At 47.4% G+C, this 18,953-nt stretch overlaps 1 protein-coding gene across 1 annotated transcript in view; it reads right to left on the bottom strand.

Annotated features, from left to right (window-relative positions):
• Positions 1-3,883: 3,883 nt before the first annotated feature.
• LOC140718540 (protein polyglycylase TTLL10-like) overlaps positions 3,884-18,953 on the bottom strand; it is a 43,411-nt gene continuing 28,341 nt past the window's right edge. Inside the window, exons 8-11 of the mRNA XM_073032502.1 lie at positions 18,414-18,554; positions 15,744-15,860; positions 11,687-11,780; positions 3,884-4,586 (exon numbers count right to left, since the gene is read on the bottom strand). Coding sequence (XP_072888603.1) covers positions 4,000-4,586; positions 11,687-11,780; positions 15,744-15,860; positions 18,414-18,554 — 939 coding nt within the window. The 3' untranslated portion in view covers positions 3,884-3,999. The remainder of the gene's footprint in view (positions 4,587-11,686; positions 11,781-15,743; positions 15,861-18,413; positions 18,555-18,953) is intronic.

The following is an 18,953-nucleotide window of genomic DNA, read 5'->3' as shown; positions in this document are numbered from 1 at the left end:
ACACCACTAGCAGCCAACCAGAAAAAGCTCCCTTTATTCCCATTCTTTGTCTCCTGCCAGTCAGCTACTGTTTTATCCATGCTAGAATCTTTCCTGTAATATCATGGGCTCTTAGCTTACTAAGCAGGCTTATGTGTGACACATTGTCAAACTCCTTCTGAATATCTAAGTAAACAACATCAACCAATTCTCCTTTGTCTATCCTGCTTGTTATTTTCCCCTGAAGAAACCATGCTGACTACGGCCTATTTTATCATGTGACTTCAAGTACCCTGAGACCTTATCCTTAATAATCAACTCCTCCGTCTTTCCAACCACTGATGTCAGACTAACTGGCCTATCATTTCCTTTCTTCTGTCTCTCTCCCTTCATGAAGAGTGGAGTAATATTTGCAATTTTCAGTCATCCAGAAGCATTGGAGAATCTAGTGATTCTTTAAAGATCACTACTAATACCTCCATAATCCCTTCAGCCTCCTCTTTCAGAATCCTGGACGCCATCTAGTCCAGGTGATGTATTTACTTTCATACCTCTCAGTTTCCTGTCTCTCCTAGCAATGCTAACTTCACACACTTCATGATTGCTGACACCTGGAACTTCCACCATACTGCTAGTGTCTTCCACAGTGAAGACCGATATAAAATACCTGTTCAGTTTGTCCACCATCTCATTGTCCCCCATTACTACCTCTCCATCATTTTCCAATGGTCCAATATCACTCTCGCATCTGTTTTGCACTTTATTAATCTGAAGAAACATCACCACAATTATCCTAAAAACTGGTATTCCACAATAGTGAGTCCTCAGGCCCCTACTCTGCTCCCTGTACACTCTTGACTGAGTGGCCAGATTCTGCTTCAATGCCATCTACAAGTTCGCAGGTGATGCCATCACAGTGAGCCACATCTCAAATAACCATCAGTTAGAGTACAGGAAGAAGATAGACAACCTAGTGACATGTTGTCATGACAACAACCTTTCCCCTCAACATCAACAAAACAAAAGAGCTGGTCATTGACCTCAGGAATGGGGGAGGGGTTCACATGCTCCCGTCTACACCAATGGTGTTGCGTTTGAAAGGGTTGAGAGCTTCAAGTTCCTAGAAGTGAACATCACTATAATTGGACCTTTCCTGGTCCAACCACATAGAATCCACAGCCTAGAAATCTCTCCAATGCCTCTACTTCTTGAGAAGGCTAAGCAAATTCAGCACGTCCCCACCACTCTAGAGAAATGGATGGATCACGACTTGGTACGGCAACTGCTCTGCACATGAGCAAATGAAACAGCAGAGAGCTGTGGACACAGGTCAGCACATCACAGAAACAAGACTCCCCTCAATAATCTCTGTCCATACTTCTTGTTGCCATGGTAAAGAAGCCAGCATAATCAAAACCCTTATCCACCCCAGACATTCTCCCTGATGGCATGTAACCTCCAGGTTCAAGGCAGCTTCTAACCCCCTCTTATAAGATGATTGAATGGACCCCTAATATGATAGAAAAGACTCCTGACCTCCCAGTTGACCTTGTGATCTTGCACCTGCCAGCACAAGCCATTTTCTCTGTAGCTGTGACACCTTTTTCTCCATTGAAGAACACAATACAATATCATTCAGGCCCCACAGCCCATATTTAACTTTCTCTAGGATCAATCTAACCCTTAGCTCTCTATTTTTCTTTTTTCTTTTATCCACGTGTCTATCTAAGAGTTTCTTGAATATCTCTAATGTATCTGCCTCTACCACCGCCCGACCAGTGTGCTTCACACACCCACCACTCTCTGTGTAAAAAATCCTACCACTGACAGGCTGCCTGGACTTTCCTCCAATTTGTTATTGTCTTACCTGGTTTTACCCCACTGCACCGTGTGATGACTTGATCTTGATGGACAGCACGCAAGACAAAGTTTTTCCACTGTACCTTGGTACATGTTACAATAATAAACCAAGTTACAAGTTACTAATTAATTTACCGGTGAATCCCAGTGACCCTATGCTCTGAAACAGGTCAATTCCTGCAACTGAATTTTGTGATCTTTGCAACTGAGAAATATGGCCATAGTGCTGAAATAGAATGAGGGAGGCAACAGGATAAAGAAAAATTTTCTTTATTCCACAAAAATATCTGATACCATCCAAATAGGGACATTTTCTGTTGAGTTTAGAAACATAGAAAACCTACAGCTCAATACAGGCCCTTCGGCCCAAAATACTGTGCTAAACATGTGCTTACTTTAGAAATTACCTAAGGTTACCCATAGCCCTCTATTTTTCTAAGCTCCATGTACCTATGCAGGAGTCTCTTAAAAAACCCTATTTTATCCACCTCCACCACAGTCACCGGCAGCCCATTCCATGCACTCACCACTCTCTGCATAAAAAACTTACCTCTGACATCTCCTCTGTACCTACTTCCAAGCACCTTAAAACTATGCCCTCTTGTGCTAGCCATTTCAGCCCTGGGAAAAAGCCTCTGACTATCTACATGATCAATGCCTCTCATCATCTTCTACACCTCTATCAGGTCACCTCTCATCCTCCGTCGCTCCAAGGAGGAAAGGCCAAGTTCACTCAACCTATTCTCGTAAGGCACACTCCCTGATCCAGGCAACATCCTTGTAAATCTCCTCTGCACCCTTTCTGTAGTTTCCACATCCTTCCTGTAGTGAGGCGACCAGAACTGAGCACAGTACTCCAAGTGGGGTCTGACCAGGGTCCTATATAGCTGTAACATTACCTCTGTAACAACACCCCCAACCTTTGTGTCATCAGCAAATTTACTAACCCATCCCTCCACTTCCTCATCCAGGTCATTTATAAAAATCACAAAGAGAAGGGGTCTCAGAACAGATCTCTGAGACACACCACTGGTCACTGTTCTGATCTTCCAGAGGACCAATTTTGTCTCTTGCAATCCTTTTGATCTTAACATGTCTGTAGAATCAGTGAGGATTCTACTTCGCCTTGTCTGCTGGGCCACCTCATGTCTTCTTTTCACCTTCCTGATTTTGTTCTTCAGTGTTCTCTTGCATTTCTTATACTCCACAAGTACCTCATCTGAGGAGGCTGGAGCTTAGGATGATGGTGCCCAATGGCGACTCCCTTGCTTGCATCTTTGGAAACAGCTCTACTTCTATCTTTAACATCTCCTTTTTTTCTTCTTCAAGGTTCTTTTGAAGACCCTGACCTGGAGTTACACGCTGACTTTGGTTCTTTGTGGAAATGGGACCCGCTCTCAGGACCTCACGACTGGCCGCTTTACGATATGCCAAGGACGCGGCCTGGAAGACTAGCGGACCGTGAGGGTGCTGGATTTTTGTGGCTCTGGAGGCGGGTGGATTCGAGGTCAGTGCTGCTATCTGATGTGTCGTGGGAGACAGAAGATCGTAAGCAGCAAGCTGGCTGCTGGCTGTGTGCCCAGCGATCCGAGCTTTTTGGGCACAGAGGTCGGTAAAAAGCAACACAACAGACTTTTAACATCATAAATCGACGAGTTGTTTTGTTCTGTCTTCCCTCTCGCTGTGAAATGGGGACACCTCTTCTTCCCTTATTAGGGAGAGACTCTGTGGTATGTCGAATTACCGGGTGAACAGGTAGTCTTTGGGGTACTGCGAGTCTGTGTCTTTATTAATACTTGGCTGCACGTTTGAGTGCTCGGTGGGGGGCACCGATGCTTTTTCGCTGGTGGGGGAGGAGGAGTCGTTGCCTTGCTGCTACTTGTGTGTGTGGGGGGGGAGCTGGAGGGGCTTTGGGTTTCTAACATTTAACTGTCATTCATTCTTCAGGGCACTCCTCTGTTTTCATGGATGTTTACAAATGAAAATAATTTCAGGATGATATATTTCTATTATGCTGGACAATGAATGAACATTACAACACTCCCATGGGTTTGTGGATCTTTCTGAGAGAAATGCTCCTATGTTGTAGCATTAAAGGTTTGTAAACAAGAGCTGAGGTGGCCCTTCTTGTGAATGAACTATTCAGAGAGCCACGCCATTCTAGGCGGCATCACCTGATGCCATTTCTTCCTCTTTGGGTCTTCCCTTGAGCTCAGATGCTTTGGCAGCCATCTTGTTGAAGTGAGGGTGAAAGGTATTCCTCATCAAAGAGATGCCCTGGGGCCTGGGACTTTGCTGGGAGTTCATGAAGGGGCTTCTACTGCGGAAGGGTTTTATTTGCCCAACAGAAGGCATTGGTCTGAGGGGTTCCAAGTTTCTGCTGACTCGGAGCTGCCCTTCGGTGTGGTGGCCGTGTCTCTCTGTGCACAGGTTCAGACTGAGTTGTATAGCTGGCAGCTTCCTGTAGGAGACCAGGGAAACTGTGCTTCGCAGAATCTTTACAGGAGCAGCCACAGAATCTGATGAAGGAGTCACCTTCTTCACAGGCTTGCTAGCAGCTCGGTTCAAGGGACACAGAGGCTGCTTTAGAGCTGCAGGGGACGTGTTCCTTTCTGTAATGACTGGCTTGGATCTTGTGAGGTTTCCTCGAAGATTACTGTTATGCAACAAGACAAAGTCTTTCTGGGACTGGAGTGGTAAGACTTTTAGTCCTTTATTGCATTTCCTGAATATCTCAACTACCAATTCTGAAAATAAAGAGAAGAATATTGTTGAATACACCACTGTGATCATTTAACATAGAAAAGAGAACATTACTGCACAGTCCGCCCATGTTGTTGTGCTGACCTTTTAACCTAAGATCTATCTAACCTGTCCCTCTCACATAGCCCTTCATTTTTCTATCATCCACTTGCCTGTCCAAGAGCTTCACAAATGTCCCTAATGTACCACCTCTACCACCACCCCTGGCAGGGCATTCCATGCACCCACCACTGTGTAAAAAACTTACTCCTGACATCCCTCTTACACTTCCCGTGTATGCTGCTTGGATTTCCAGCATCTGCAGACTTTCCCTTTTTTTGTGATTTGATGCATTTTCCTCCAATCACCTTAAAATTATGTCATCTCCTATTAGCTTTTCCTGCCCTGGTAAAAACTCTCTGGCTGTCCACTTGATCTGTGCTTCTTATCATCTTGTACAGCTCTGGCAAAGGAGGATGAGAGGTGACTTTATGGAGCTGTCACCTCTCAGCTTCCTTCTCTCCGAAGAGGAGAGCCCCAGCACATTCAACCTATGCTCTCTAATCCAGGCAGCATCCTGGTAAACCTCCTCTGCACCCTCTCTAATCCAGGCAGCATCCTGGTAAACCTCCTCTGCACCCTCTCTAATCCAGGCAGCATCCTGGTAAACCTCCTCTGCACCCTCTCTAATCCAGGCAGCATCCTGGTAAACCTCCTCTGCACCCTCTCTAATCCAGGCAGCATCCTGGTAAACCTCCTCTGTAGCCTCTCTAATCCAGGCAGCATCCTGGTAAACCTCCTCTGTAGCCTCTCTAATCCAGGCAGCATCCTGGTAAACCTCCTCTGTAGCCTCTCTAATCCAGGCAGCATCCTGGTAAACCTCCTCTGCACCCTCTCTAATCCAGGCAGCATCCTGGTAAACCTCCTCTGCAACCTCTCTAATCCAGGCAGCATCCTGGTAAATCTCCTCTGTACCCTCTCTAATCCAGGCAGCATCCTGGTAAACCTCCTCTGTAGCCTCTCTAATCCAGACAGCATCCTGGTGAATCTCCTCTGCACCCTCTCTAATCCAGGCAGCATCCTGATAAATCTCCTCTGCACCCTCTCTAATCCAGACAGCACCCTGGTGAATCTCCTCTGTACCCTCTCTAATCCAGGCAGCATCCTGGTAAACCTCCTCTGTAGCCTCTCTAATCCAGACAGCATCCTGGTAAACCTCCTCTGTAGCCTCTCTAATCAAGACAGCATCCTGGTAAACCTCCTCTGTAGCCTCTCTAATCCAGACAGCATCCTGGTAAACCTCCTCTGTAGCCTCTCTAATCCAGGCAGCATCCTGGTAAACCTCCTCTGTAGCCTCTCTAATCCAGGCAGCATCCCGGTGAATCTCCTCTGCACCCTCTCTAATCCAGGCAGCATCCTGGTAAATCTCCTCTGCACCCTCTCTAATCCAGGCAGCATCCCGGTGAATCTCCTCTGCACCCTCTCTAATCCAGGCAGAATCCTGGTAAATCTCCTCTGCACCCTCTCTAATCCAGACAGCATCCTGGTAAACCTCCTCTGTAGCCTCTCTAATCCAGGCAGCATCCCGGTGAATCTCCTCTGCACCCTCTCTAATCCAGGCAGCATCCTGGTAAATCTCCTCTGCACCCTCTCTAATCCAGGCAGCATCCCAGTGAATCTCCTCTGCACCCTCTCTAATCCAGGCAGCATCCTGGTAAATCTCCTCTGCACCCTCTCTAATCCAGACAGCATCCTGGTAAACCTCCTCTGCACTCTGTCTAATCCAGGCAGCATCCTGGTAAATCTCCTCTGCACCCTCTCTAATCCAGGCAGCATCCTGGTAAATCTCCTCTGCACCCTCTCTAATCCAGGCAGCATCCTGGTAAACCTCTTCTGCACCCTCTCTAATCCAGGCAGCATCCTGGTAAACCTCCTCTGCACCCTCTCTAATCCAGGCAGCATCCTGGTAAACCTCCTCTGCACCCTCTCTAATCCAGGCAGCATCCTGGTAAATCTCCTCTGCACCCTCTCTAATCCAGGCAGCATCCTGGTAAATCTCCTCTGCACCCTCTCTAATCCAGGCAGCATCCTGGTAAACCTCCTCTGCACTCTCTCTAATCCAGGCAGCATCCTGGTAAACCTCCTCTGCACCCTCTCTAATCCAGGCAGCATCCTGGTAAACCTCCTCTGTAGCCTCTCTAATCCAGGCAGCATCCTGGTGAATCTCCTCTGTACCCTCTCTAATCCAGGCAGCACCCTGGTAAATCTCTGCACCCTCTCTAATCCAGGCAGCATCCCGGTAAATCTCCTCTGCACTCTCTCTAATCCAGGCAGCACCCTGGTGAATCTCCTCTGTACCCTCTCTAATCCAGGCAGCATCCTGGTAAACCTCCTCTGTAGCCTCTCTAATCCAGACAGCATCCTGGTAAACCTCCTCTGTAGCCTCTCTAATCAAGACAGCATCCTGGTAAACCTCCTCTGTAGCCTCTCTAATCCAGACAGCATCCTGGTAAACCTCCTCTGTAGCCTCTCTAATCCAGGCAGCATCCTGGTAAACCTCCTCTGTAGCCTCTCTAATCCAGGCAGCATCCCGGTGAATCTCCTCTGCACCCTCTCTAATCCAGGCAGCATCCTGGTAAATCTCCTCTGCACCCTCTCTAATCCAGGCAGCATCCCGGTGAATCTCCTCTGCACCCTCTCTAATCCAGGCAGCATCCTGGTAAATCTCCTCTGCACCCTCTCTAATCCAGACAGCATCCTGGTAAACCTCCTCTGTAGCCTCTCTAATCCAGGCAGCATCCCGGTGAATCTCCTCTGCACCCTCTCTAATCCAGGCAGCATCCTGGTAAATCTCCTCTGCACCCTCTCTAATCCAGGCAGCATCCCAGTGAATCTCCTCTGCACCCTCTCTAATCCAGGCAGCATCCTGGTAAATCTCCTCTGCACCCTCTCTAATCCAGACAGCATCCTGGTAAACCTCCTCTGCACTCTGTCTAATCCAGGCAGCATCCTGGTAAATCTCCTCTGCACCCTCTCTAATCCAGGCAGCATCCTGGTAAATCTCCTCTGCACCCTCTCTAATCCAGGCAGCATCCTGGTAAACCTCTTCTGCACCCTCTCTAATCCAGGCAGCATCCTGGTAAACCTCCTCTGCACCCTCTCTAATCCAGGCAGCATCCTGATAAACCTCCTCTGCACCCTCTCTAATCCAGGCAGCATCCTGGTAAATCTCCTCTGCACCCTCTCTAATCCAGGCAGCATCCTGGTAAATCTCCTCTGCACCCTCTCTAATCCAGGCAGCATCCTGGTAAACCTCCTCTGCACTCTCTCTAATCCAGGCAGCATCCTGGTAAACCTCCTCTGCACCCTCTCTAATCCAGGCAGCATCCTGGTAAACCTCCTCTGTAGCCTCTCTAATCCAGGCAGCATCCTGGTGAATCTCCTCTGTACCCTCTCTAATCCAGGCAGCACCCTGGTAAATCTCTGCACCCTCTCTAATCCAGGCAGCATCCCGGTAAATCTCCTCTGCACTCTCTCTAATCCAGGCAGCATCCTGGTAAACCTCCTCTGCACCCTCTCTAATCCAGGCAGCATCCTGGTAAATCTCCTCTGCACTCTCTCTAATCCAGGCAGCATCCTGGTAAACCTCCTCTGCACCCTCTCTAATCCAGGCAGCATCCTGGTAAACCTCCTCTGCACCCTCTCTAATCCAGGCAGCATCCTGGTAAACCTCCTCTGCACCCTCTCTAATCCAGGCAGCATCCTGGTAAACCTCCTCTGTAGCCTCTCTAATCCAGACAGCATCCTGGTAAACCTCCTCTGTAGCCTCTCTAATCTAGGCAGCATCCTGGTAAACCTCCTCTGTAGCCTCTCTAATCCAGGCAGCATCCCGGTGAATCTCCTCTGCACCCTCTCTAATCCAGGCAGCATCCTGGTAAATCTCCTCTGCACCCTCTCTAATCCAGGCAGCATCCCGGTGAATCTCCTCTGCACCCTCTCTAATCCAGGCAGCATCCTGGTAAATCTCCTCTGCACCCTCTCTAATCCAGACAGCATCCTGGTAAACCTCCTCTGTAGCCTCTCTAATCCAGGCAGCATCCCGGTGAATCTCCTCTGCACCCTCTCTAATCCAGGCAGCATCCTGGTAAATCTCCTCTGCACCCTCTCTAATCCAGGCAGCATCCCAGTGAATCTCCTCTGCACCCTCTCTAATCCAGGCAGCATCCTGGTAAATCTCCTCTGCACCCTCTCTAATCCAGACAGCATCCTGGTAAACCTCCTCTGCACTCTGTCTAATCCAGGCAGCATCCTGGTAAATCTCCTCTGCACCCTCTCTAATCCAGGCAGCATCCTGGTAAATCTCCTCTGCACCCTCTCTAATCCAGGCAGCATCCTGGTAAACCTCTTCTGCACCCTCTCTAATCCAGGCAGCATCCTGGTAAACCTCCTCTGCACCCTCTCTAATCCAGGCAGCATCCTGGTAAACCTCCTCTGCACCCTCTCTAATCCAGGCAGCATCCTGGTAAATCTCCTCTGCACCCTCTCTAATCCAGGCAGCATCCTGGTAAATCTCCTCTGCACCCTCTCTAATCCAGGCAGCATCCTGGTAAACCTCCTCTGCACTCTCTCTAATCCAGGCAGCATCCTGGTAAACCTCCTCTGCACCCTCTCTAATCCAGGCAGCATCCTGGTAAACCTCCTCTGTAGCCTCTCTAATCCAGGCAGCATCCTGGTGAATCTCCTCTGTACCCTCTCTAATCCAGGCAGCACCCTGGTAAATCTCTGCACCCTCTCTAATCCAGGCAGCATCCCGGTAAATCTCCTCTGCACTCTCTCTAATCCAGGCAGCACCCTGGTGAATCTCCTCTGTACCCTCTCTAATCCAGGCAGCATCCTGGTAAACCTCCTCTGTAGCCTCTCTAATCCAGACAGCATCCTGGTAAACCTCCTCTGTAGCCTCTCTAATCAAGACAGCATCCTGGTAAACCTCCTCTGTAGCCTCTCTAATCCAGACAGCATCCTGGTAAACCTCCTCTGTAGCCTCTCTAATCCAGGCAGCATCCTGGTAAACCTCCTCTGTAGCCTCTCTAATCCAGGCAGCATCCCGGTGAATCTCCTCTGCACCCTCTCTAATCCAGGCAGCATCCTGGTAAATCTCCTCTGCACCCTCTCTAATCCAGGCAGCATCCCGGTGAATCTCCTCTGCACCCTCTCTAATCCAGGCAGCATCCTGGTAAATCTCCTCTGCACCCTCTCTAATCCAGACAGCATCCTGGTAAACCTCCTCTGTAGCCTCTCTAATCCAGGCAGCATCCCGGTGAATCTCCTCTGCACCCTCTCTAATCCAGGCAGCATCCTGGTAAATCTCCTCTGCACCCTCTCTAATCCAGGCAGCATCCCAGTGAATCTCCTCTGCACCCTCTCTAATCCAGGCAGCATCCTGGTAAATCTCCTCTGCACCCTCTCTAATCCAGACAGCATCCTGGTAAACCTCCTCTGCACTCTGTCTAATCCAGGCAGCATCCTGGTAAATCTCCTCTGCACCCTCTCCAATCCAGGCAGCATCCTGGTAAATCTCCTCTGCACCCTCTCTAATCCAGGCAGCATCCTGGTAAACCTCTTCTGCACCCTCTCTAATCCAGGCAGCATCCTGGTAAACCTCCTCTGCACCCTCTCTAATCCAGGCAGCATCCTGGTAAATCTCCTCTGCACCCTCTCTAATCCAGGCAGCATCCTGGTAAACCTCCTCTGCACTCTCTCTAATCCAGGCAGCATCCTGGTAAACCTCCTCTGCACCCTCTCTAATCCAGGCAGCATCCTGGTAAACCTCCTCTGTAGCCTCTCTAATCCAGGCAGCACCCTGGTAAATCTCTGCACCCTCTCTAATCCAGGCAGCATCCCGGTAAATCTCCTCTGCACTCTCTCTAATCCAGGCAGCATCCTGGTAAACCTCCTCTGCACCCTCTCTAATCCAGGCAGCATCCTGGTAAATCTCCTCTGCACTCTCTCTAATCCAGGCAGCATCCTGGTAAACCTCCTCTGCACCCTCTCTAATCCAGGCAGCATCCTGGTGAATCTCCTCTGCACTCTCTCTAATCCAGGCAGCATCCTGGTAAATCTCCTCTGCACCCTCTCTAATCCAGGCAGCATCCTGGTAAATCTCCTCTGCACTCTCTCTAATCCAGGCAGCATCCTGGTAAATCTCCTCTGCACCCTCTCTAATCCAGGCAGCATCCTGGTAAATCTCCTCTGCACCCTCTCTAATCCAGGCAGCATCCTGGTAAACCTCCTCTGCACTCTCTCTAATCCAGGCAGCATCCTGGTAAACCTCCTCTGCACTCTCTCTAATCCAGGCAGCATCCTGGTGAATCTCCTCTGCACCCTCTCTAATCCAGACAGCATCCTGGTAAATCTCCTCTGCACCCTCTCTAATCCAGGCAGCATCCTGGTAAATCTCCTCTGCACCCTCTCTAATCCAGGCAGCATCCTGGTAAACCTCCTCTGTAGCCTCTCTAATCCAGACAGCATCCTGGTAAACCTCCTCTGCACTCTCTCTAATCCAGGCAGCATCCTGGTAAACCTCCTCTGTAGCCTCTCTAATCCAGACAGCATCCTGGTAAACCTCCTCTGCACTCTCTCTAATCCAGGCAGCATCCTGGTAAATCTCCTCTGCACCCTCTCTAATCCAGGCAGCATCCTGGTAAACCTCCTCTGCACCCTCTCTAATCCAGGCAGCATCCCGGTAAATCTCCTCTGCACACTCTCTAATCCAGGCAGCATCCTGGTAAACCTCCTCTGTAGCCTCTCTAAAACTTGCCCATCCTTCCTATAATGAACTAAATATTCTAAGTGTGTCTAAGCAAATTTGATAGAGCTGCAACATTATCTCACAGCTCTTGAACTCCATCTCCTGACTAATGAAAGCCAACACCCATACACCTTAACAATCCTACCAACTAACACAGCAATTTTGAGGGATCTATGGACGTGGTCTTTAAGATCCTCTGTTCCTTTAGTTTATAAAATCAATCCTGCACTGCTTGGAAAATTATCTATGCCACAATCTATTTCTACAGCAGAATGATCAAAGCAATAATAATCTTACCAAGAGCCTCGTAGATGACTTTAGGAATGACTGTTTTGAGAACTGAACAGTGTCTCTGCAGAGATGGATTAGCATTCATCTCCAACAACCAGACCTGGAATACATCAAAAACCGAGTTAGCAGTGAGCTTGCTCACCTTCCCGTCTCACATGTCCGGGATTGGGTAGAGACGGGAACACCATCTTCCACCTCTGTCTAGTTCATATTTTGCAGAGAAGTCTTTCTATTTCTGTGTCTAAGATTTTCACAATCTGTATTAATTCTTATATGCACCTTATTGTCTACCTGCCCTGCATACTCTCTGTAACTGAACACAGGATTCTGATGAAGGGAAGCACAACTGTTTATTCCTCTCCATAGATGCTGTCTGATCTGCTGAGTTGCTCCAGCATTTTGTGCACATTACTCTACATTCTGCATTCTGTTACTTTTTGTTCCTTATGCACTACCTCAGTACTGATGTCTGGATGACACACCAACCCAGCTTCACTCTGTGCCTCAGTACCTGTGACAATAATAAACCAACTACAAATTATTTCACACCAGAATCACTATTCACAAATCAGGTAGATAGGGTCGTAAAGAGAGCTTTTGGCACATCAGCCTTCTTAAATCAATGTACTGAGTACAGGAGATGGGATGTTGTGTTGAAGTCATACCAAGACGTTGGTGAGGCCTAATTTGGGGCATTCTGTGCAGTTCTGGTCACCTACCTACAAAAACAATGTAAACAAAGTTGAAAGAATACAGAGAAAATTTATAAGGATGGTGCTGGGAGAGGAGGAACAGAGTTACAAGGAAACATTGAATAGGTTAGGATTTTATTCCTTGGAAAGTAGAAGATTGAGGGTAGATTTAATAGAGATATACAAAATTATGAGGGGTATAGATAGGGTAAGTGGAGACAGGCTTTTTCCACTGTGGTAGGGTGGGACTACAAGTAGAGGTCATGGGTTAAGGGTGAAAGGTGAAAAATTTAAGGGGAACATGAGGGGAAACCCTCAGTCAGAGGGTTGTGAGAGTGTGGAATGAGCTGCCAGCGTAGGTGTGCATGCAAGCTCAATTTCAACACTTAAGAGAAGTTTGGATATGTACATGGATGGGAACACAGGTTTCCAACCTGAGGTTCACAGACCCCTTGATTAATGATATTGGTCCATGGCACAGGAAAGGTTGCAATGGGAGGGATATAGAAGGCTATTATCCAAGCGCAGGTTGATGGGACTTAGCAGTTTAAATGGTTTGGCATGGACTAAATGGGCCAAAAGGCCTGTTTCTGTGCTGTATTTCTCTATGACTCTATGTGTGAGATGGATACTTGTTGCTGACCTAGTAGGATGAGAACTTTCCAGGGATGATGACACAACAAATGAATTAATTTTTTGGTAATCTCTCCTGATTAAGGAGGTAACCCAGTGGTAAATGTTGAGACTGACAGGTACAGCTGTTGTTGGTGGTTGATGGAGAAGTATCCATCAGGCTTTACGATCAAAGACCATGAGATATCGGAGCAGAATTAGACCATCTGGCCCATCAAGTCTGCTCTACTATTCAATCATTGCTGACTTTTGTTTCTAACGCATTCTCCTGCTTTAACTCCTTAACCAGTAAGTTTTTTATACAGAGAGTGGTGGGTGTGTAGAATACACCGCCAGCGAAGGTGGTAGTGGCAGATACAATGGGGTCTTTTAAGACACTCTTATGTAGGTACATGGAGATTAGAAAAATAGAGGGCTATACGGTGGGGAAATTCTAGGCAGGTTACATGGTCGGCAAAACATTGTAGGCCGAAGGGCCTGTAACGTGTTGTAGTTTTCTATGGTCTATGGTCAATCAAGAATCTATAAGTCTCTGCCTTAAATACACTCAATGATGGCCTCTACAGCCCTCCCTTTGAAGGAAAGAATTCCATAGATTTACTACCCTCTGACTGAGTAAATTTCTCGTCAGCTTAAGTTCTAAAGGGACGTCCCTTTATACTGAGGCTGTGCCATTAGATCCTAGACTCTTATACTGATGGCAGAAATATGTCCCTGATCACTTTATCCAGGCCTTTCAGTGAGACTCCCCCCCCCCCCCCCCCACCCCCATCCTTCTGGATTCCAGAGATATCAAACGCTCCTCATAATGAATTCTGGTAATCATTCCGGTGAACCTCCTCTACAGCCAGCTCCATCATGGGAACAACCTTCCCTGCCATCAAGAACATCCTCATTAGGCCAAGCCCAAGAGGGTGTCATCGTTTTTAAGGATGATGGGTCAGTGATAATAAACTTGATTCTGATTCTGATTTGAGACATGCCCTCTTCTCATTACTACCATCAGGGAGGTGGTACAGGAGCCTGAAGAACCACGCTCAATAATTTAAGAACAGCTTCTTGCCTTCTGCCATCAGATTTATGAACAGTCCTGAACCCAAAAACACTATCTTATTGTCTGTCTTTTGCACTGTTTATTTACATGAGCAGCTTGTAGTAATTTTGATTGTACAACTGCTGCAAAGGAACAGATTTCACGAGATACACAATGCCAGTGATAATAAACCTGATCCTGCTCTGGTCATTTACTGAACTCCCTGTCCCTGTGGTATTCTGCATGTGGTTCTGCGACTCTTGAGAGGTGAACACTGTGGATCTAGTTAGTCACCGAGTTCCCTGACTGCTTCCAGCATGAGCTTCACCACTATGTCCACTAGAGGTCGCTGTTTCCCACTCATTAACTGTTTTACAAGCCAGCTAATGGGGCCAAGCTGAGCAGTCAGTCACTCACTGGTTACCTGCCAACTGCTGGTGTTAAGATCCCAGGAAAGTGCTATTACCATCTTGGGCAAATGAGGATGTCAGCAGGATAATTAAGCTTAGGAAGCGAGGCCCTTTCCGTCCCAGTGAATTCTCAGTGAACCCAGTCAACTGTGTTTTCATGTGATCTGTACCCAGGAAGTTGGGGTCTCCAAGGTCACCTTGGTCAGTGGGATCACAGTGGAAAACCACCCCCATTCCTGCAGCTCCAGGATGATCTGAACGGTCCCAGGCACCTTAGGGACTTGGTTCTGGTTGTATTGTGATATGTGTAATGTTCAAGAAGAAATGTCAGGGGTCAGAGGTCATGGGTTAGGAGTAGGAGCAAGGTGATGGAGAAGGGGCAGGTTAAGGGTTGGCTGCTGGAGCTTTTGGATGGGAAGGTGGGGGAGAATAATCAAATTTGTAGTTGGGGAGTGGGAGTGATGTGATATACTCCTCACCACAGGCCAGCGGCCAACGTTCAAACTGCAAAGTAAATTTATTTTCAAAGGAGGTATATGTTACCATATACTTCCCTGAGATCTGATAAGCATGCATGCTGGGAGCTGGAGTGGGCAGTGTGAGTCTGAGGGGCCCATGGTGGAAGACCATGCTGAAGGGGATGGGGGTGTGGAATCAGCTGCCTGAGGTAGGGGCACATAAAGGATTTCACACTATAGTACAAAGGTTTTGTGATGAGTGGAGGTGCAGCACACATTGGGCTTTCGAAGCAGCCAAAGTTCCCTCTATGTTGTGTACACAATGTACTGTGGAGAGCATTCTAACTGGTTACATCACCATCTGGTACGGATTGGAAAACGCTGCAGAAAGGTGTAAACTCAGTCAGTTCCATCATGGGCACTGGCCTCCCCACCATTGAGGACATCTGCAAAAGATGATGCCTCAGAGAGGCAGCATCTATCATTAAGGTCCACCATCACCCAGGACATGTCCTCTTCTCATTGCTACCATCAGGGAGGAGGTACAGGAGCCTGAAGACAGACACTCAACGTTTCAGGAACAGCTTCTTCCCCTCTGCCATCAGATTACTGAATGGACTATGAAACCATGAAGACTACCTGAATATTGTTTTGTTCTCTTTTTACTTAATTTAATTTATAAATCTTTTTATCATTTATAATTTTTTTATTATTGCTGTAACACAACAAAAGTCACAACATATGCCAGATATATTAAACCTGATTCTGATTCTGAATAAATGCCTGGACTCTGATAATGAAGCAAAGCTGGTGACAGAGGAGGAAACAGGACATTACCTTGAAGTCGTGATCAATGATAAAGTCGCAGCCCAATAGATCGAACAAGCCAAGTTTACATTCCAGTTTCCCCTTGACAGCAGAGAAACACTGTGCCATGATTTGCTGCATTCTCTTCTGCAAGGAAGGTGTAGAGTTTTCAATAGCACTTTTTCATTCAGGCTCCTGATCTCATTTCCAAGGGAGAGCACTCGTACTCTGTTTACCCCTTTCCTACCATCATCCCCTCACAACATTCCTACTCCCCCTGGAGTGATAGAATCACAGAGCATTAGAGGTCAGGAGGACTCCTTCTGGCCCATCTTGTCTGTGACAACTTTTACCTGAGCAGCTCACTGATACCACCACCCTGTAGCCTTGCAAAGTCTTTGACTGGTTACCTATCCAACTCCCTGCTAAAGGGTCTTGCAGCCTGTTTTGGGTCAGGCTGAAGATGAAACAGCTAGAGGCTGTAAGTTTAATTATCATGCCAGAAACGAGATCCAATGCCAGGCTGAGCCTGTGGGTGCTACACTTCAACAAGTGGGGTCCATTGGATAAGGCATTAAACTGCCCGTTCTTCACAAAGAATGTAGAGGATCCCAATGGGACCACGTCCTAATTCTGCAGCAGTTTTCAGAAAAACAAAGGGGTTTTCTTGAAGTTCTGGCCAATGATTTTCTAACACAAGTTATCTGACCCGTTTATGTTATAGTTTGCCGGACATTGCCATCTGCTAATTAATTGTTCTTTTCCCTTTGTTAAATGACAGCTCTTCTAAAACACTGTGCAGTGTGTAAAGAACCTTGGCAAGTCCTGAGTCTATGAAAAGTCCACATCTGTCTGGCTAGAGATCCCTAATCCACATCTCAGAATCCGAAGTCAGGTAGTGCCTGACCCGTTCGTGGGCTATTATGGATTCTCCGGGTAGTGTTCCACACTAGTTAACCCCCTTACCCCATGCCTCCTCCATCCATTACCCCAATCACTGCAATGCTCTGTAAAACACTTTAACCACTATTTATAAAGCTGTTTATATTGTAAATACATGCTGGTATTTATGTATTTATGCACATTTTATTACTTTAACCTCTAACTTGATTTTTATATAATTCTTTGTAATTGTTAAATCTTGTTTTTGTTGCATGTTACAACAACACACCACAGCAAATTCCTAATCCACGTAAATGTGAATGGTGAATAAAGTTGATCCTTGATCCTGTGTGTGCCTGAGGCAGCAGGTCATACAGAGAAGCTCTCCCATCCTCAGAGTTAGGAAGAGAAGGGTACCTTAGCACCCAAAGGTTCACTTAGGTCTAGCAGCATTGGTGGACTTTATACATCAAGGAGCCACAGGCCTATCCCTATCAGTGACAAATGCTCCTCATCCCCAACACTGTAGCGTTAACACGACATTATTACAGATTGAGGCATCGGAGTTTGGAGTCCAATCCCAGCATCCACTGTGAGAAGTCTCTGTCAATAGACAACAGACAGTAGGTGCAGGAGTAGGCCATTCGACCCTTCTAGCCAGCACCGCCATTCACTGTGATCATGGCTGATCATACACAATCAGTACCCTGTTCCTGCCCTCTCCCCATATCCCTTGACCCCGCTATCTATAAGAGCTCTATCTCACTCTCTCTTGAATGCATCCAGAGACTTGGCCTCCACTGGCTTCTGGGGCAGAACATTCCACATATTCCACACACTGTCCTCCCCGTGCCATTGGGGGGTGGGGGGGGTTTCCCCAGTGCGCACCACAGTCCAGAGCCTTGCCCGGTAGGTTATTGTAAATTGTCCGTGATTAGGTTTGGGTTAAATTGGGGCTCTTGGGGGTTGCTGGGCAGTGTGGGTGGTTGGGCCAGAGGGTCTATTCCACACTGCATTTCTAAATAAATAAATAAAACCACTGAATCAGTGCTTCCATTCAGCACGAAGCACAGATAACCTGCAGCCTTAGTTTGAAAACAATTGTCTGACTGGCCAAAAGGCCAGAGGCAGCACATGTTGCTATGGAAACCATCACTGACCCAGAGTCAGGAGGTGCCCTCACTCACATCTAGAACTATCTTTCCTAGTTTGTTCAATGGTTCCATCTGACAATATTTTTAAAAATCATGGGATCCCTTCTCATTGCCAGCCTAGCGACCAGAACACAATCCAGTTAGACCATAAGACACAGGAGCAGAATAAGACCATTTGGCCCATCGATTCTGCTCCTCCATTCCATCATGGCTGATTTATTTTCCCTCTCAACCCAGATCTCCTGCCTTCTCCCCATAACTTTTGACACCCTGGCTAATCAAGGACCTAACAACCTCTGCTTTAAATATACTCAATGACATGGCCTCCGCAGCCGTCTGTGGCAATGAATTGTACAGATTCACCACCCCTTGGCTTTTGAAATTCCTCCTCAACTCTGTTCTAAATGGATGTTCCTTCATTCTAAGACTGTGCCCTCTGGTCCCACTATAGGAAACATTCTCTCCACATCCACTCTATCTAAGCCTTTCAATATTCAATGAGTTCCCCCTCATTCTTCTATACACCAGTGAGTACAGGCTCAGAGCTATCAAAGACTCATTACAAGTTAACTCTTTCATTCCCGGATCAGTAAAGGCCAGTGTATATAGATATGATTACAGAGCACCATCTGGTGAGAGCAGCAGGTAGGGAATGCACACTTACAGCAAACACAGTGAAGACCCAGTCCTTTGGAAGACCTTTTGCTTGCATGTACTTCTCATTAATGTAGTTGTTCAGGTGTTCCATTGACCAGACTGTGTCCTCCCTCATGTCACTATACCTGGGGTTCTTTTTCTGGATGGCCTGTGGGTGAAACAAAAATCACAAGACGGAAACTAGTGAAATCAAACCGCCTCTTCAGAGCGGTGAGGAGACCAGCAGACCTTCTGGAAAATGCAAGGTGAACCATCGAATGGCAGAGGTGAAAGGGCACCTCAGGCCTGTAGTTGTGGCAGTGATGGACAGGCAGTAAGGAAGAAATCACAGGGGTCTGGGGATAGAAACTGTACCTCAGAGAGGAACAGATTAGGTTGCAAAGCTACAGGCTGTTACTTCTGGGCCAGAGGATGGCCCTTTGTTGTTGGTGTGACCGCCCCTCACTTATTCTGCCAGCTAATGAGCACTGGCAAACCGGTATTGTGGCACTGGCGAATCTCCAATCTGTCTGAATTTTCTCATCTGTGTGTCTGTTCCCAAATGCAT

This window comes from Hemitrygon akajei, chromosome 29 (genome assembly GCF_048418815.1).
Source record: "Hemitrygon akajei chromosome 29, sHemAka1.3, whole genome shotgun sequence".
Taxonomy (NCBI): Eukaryota; Metazoa; Chordata; class Chondrichthyes; order Myliobatiformes; family Dasyatidae; genus Hemitrygon; species Hemitrygon akajei.
The sequence above is the reverse complement of the archived record's forward strand: the minus strand, read 5'-3'. Positions and strand labels throughout refer to the sequence as shown.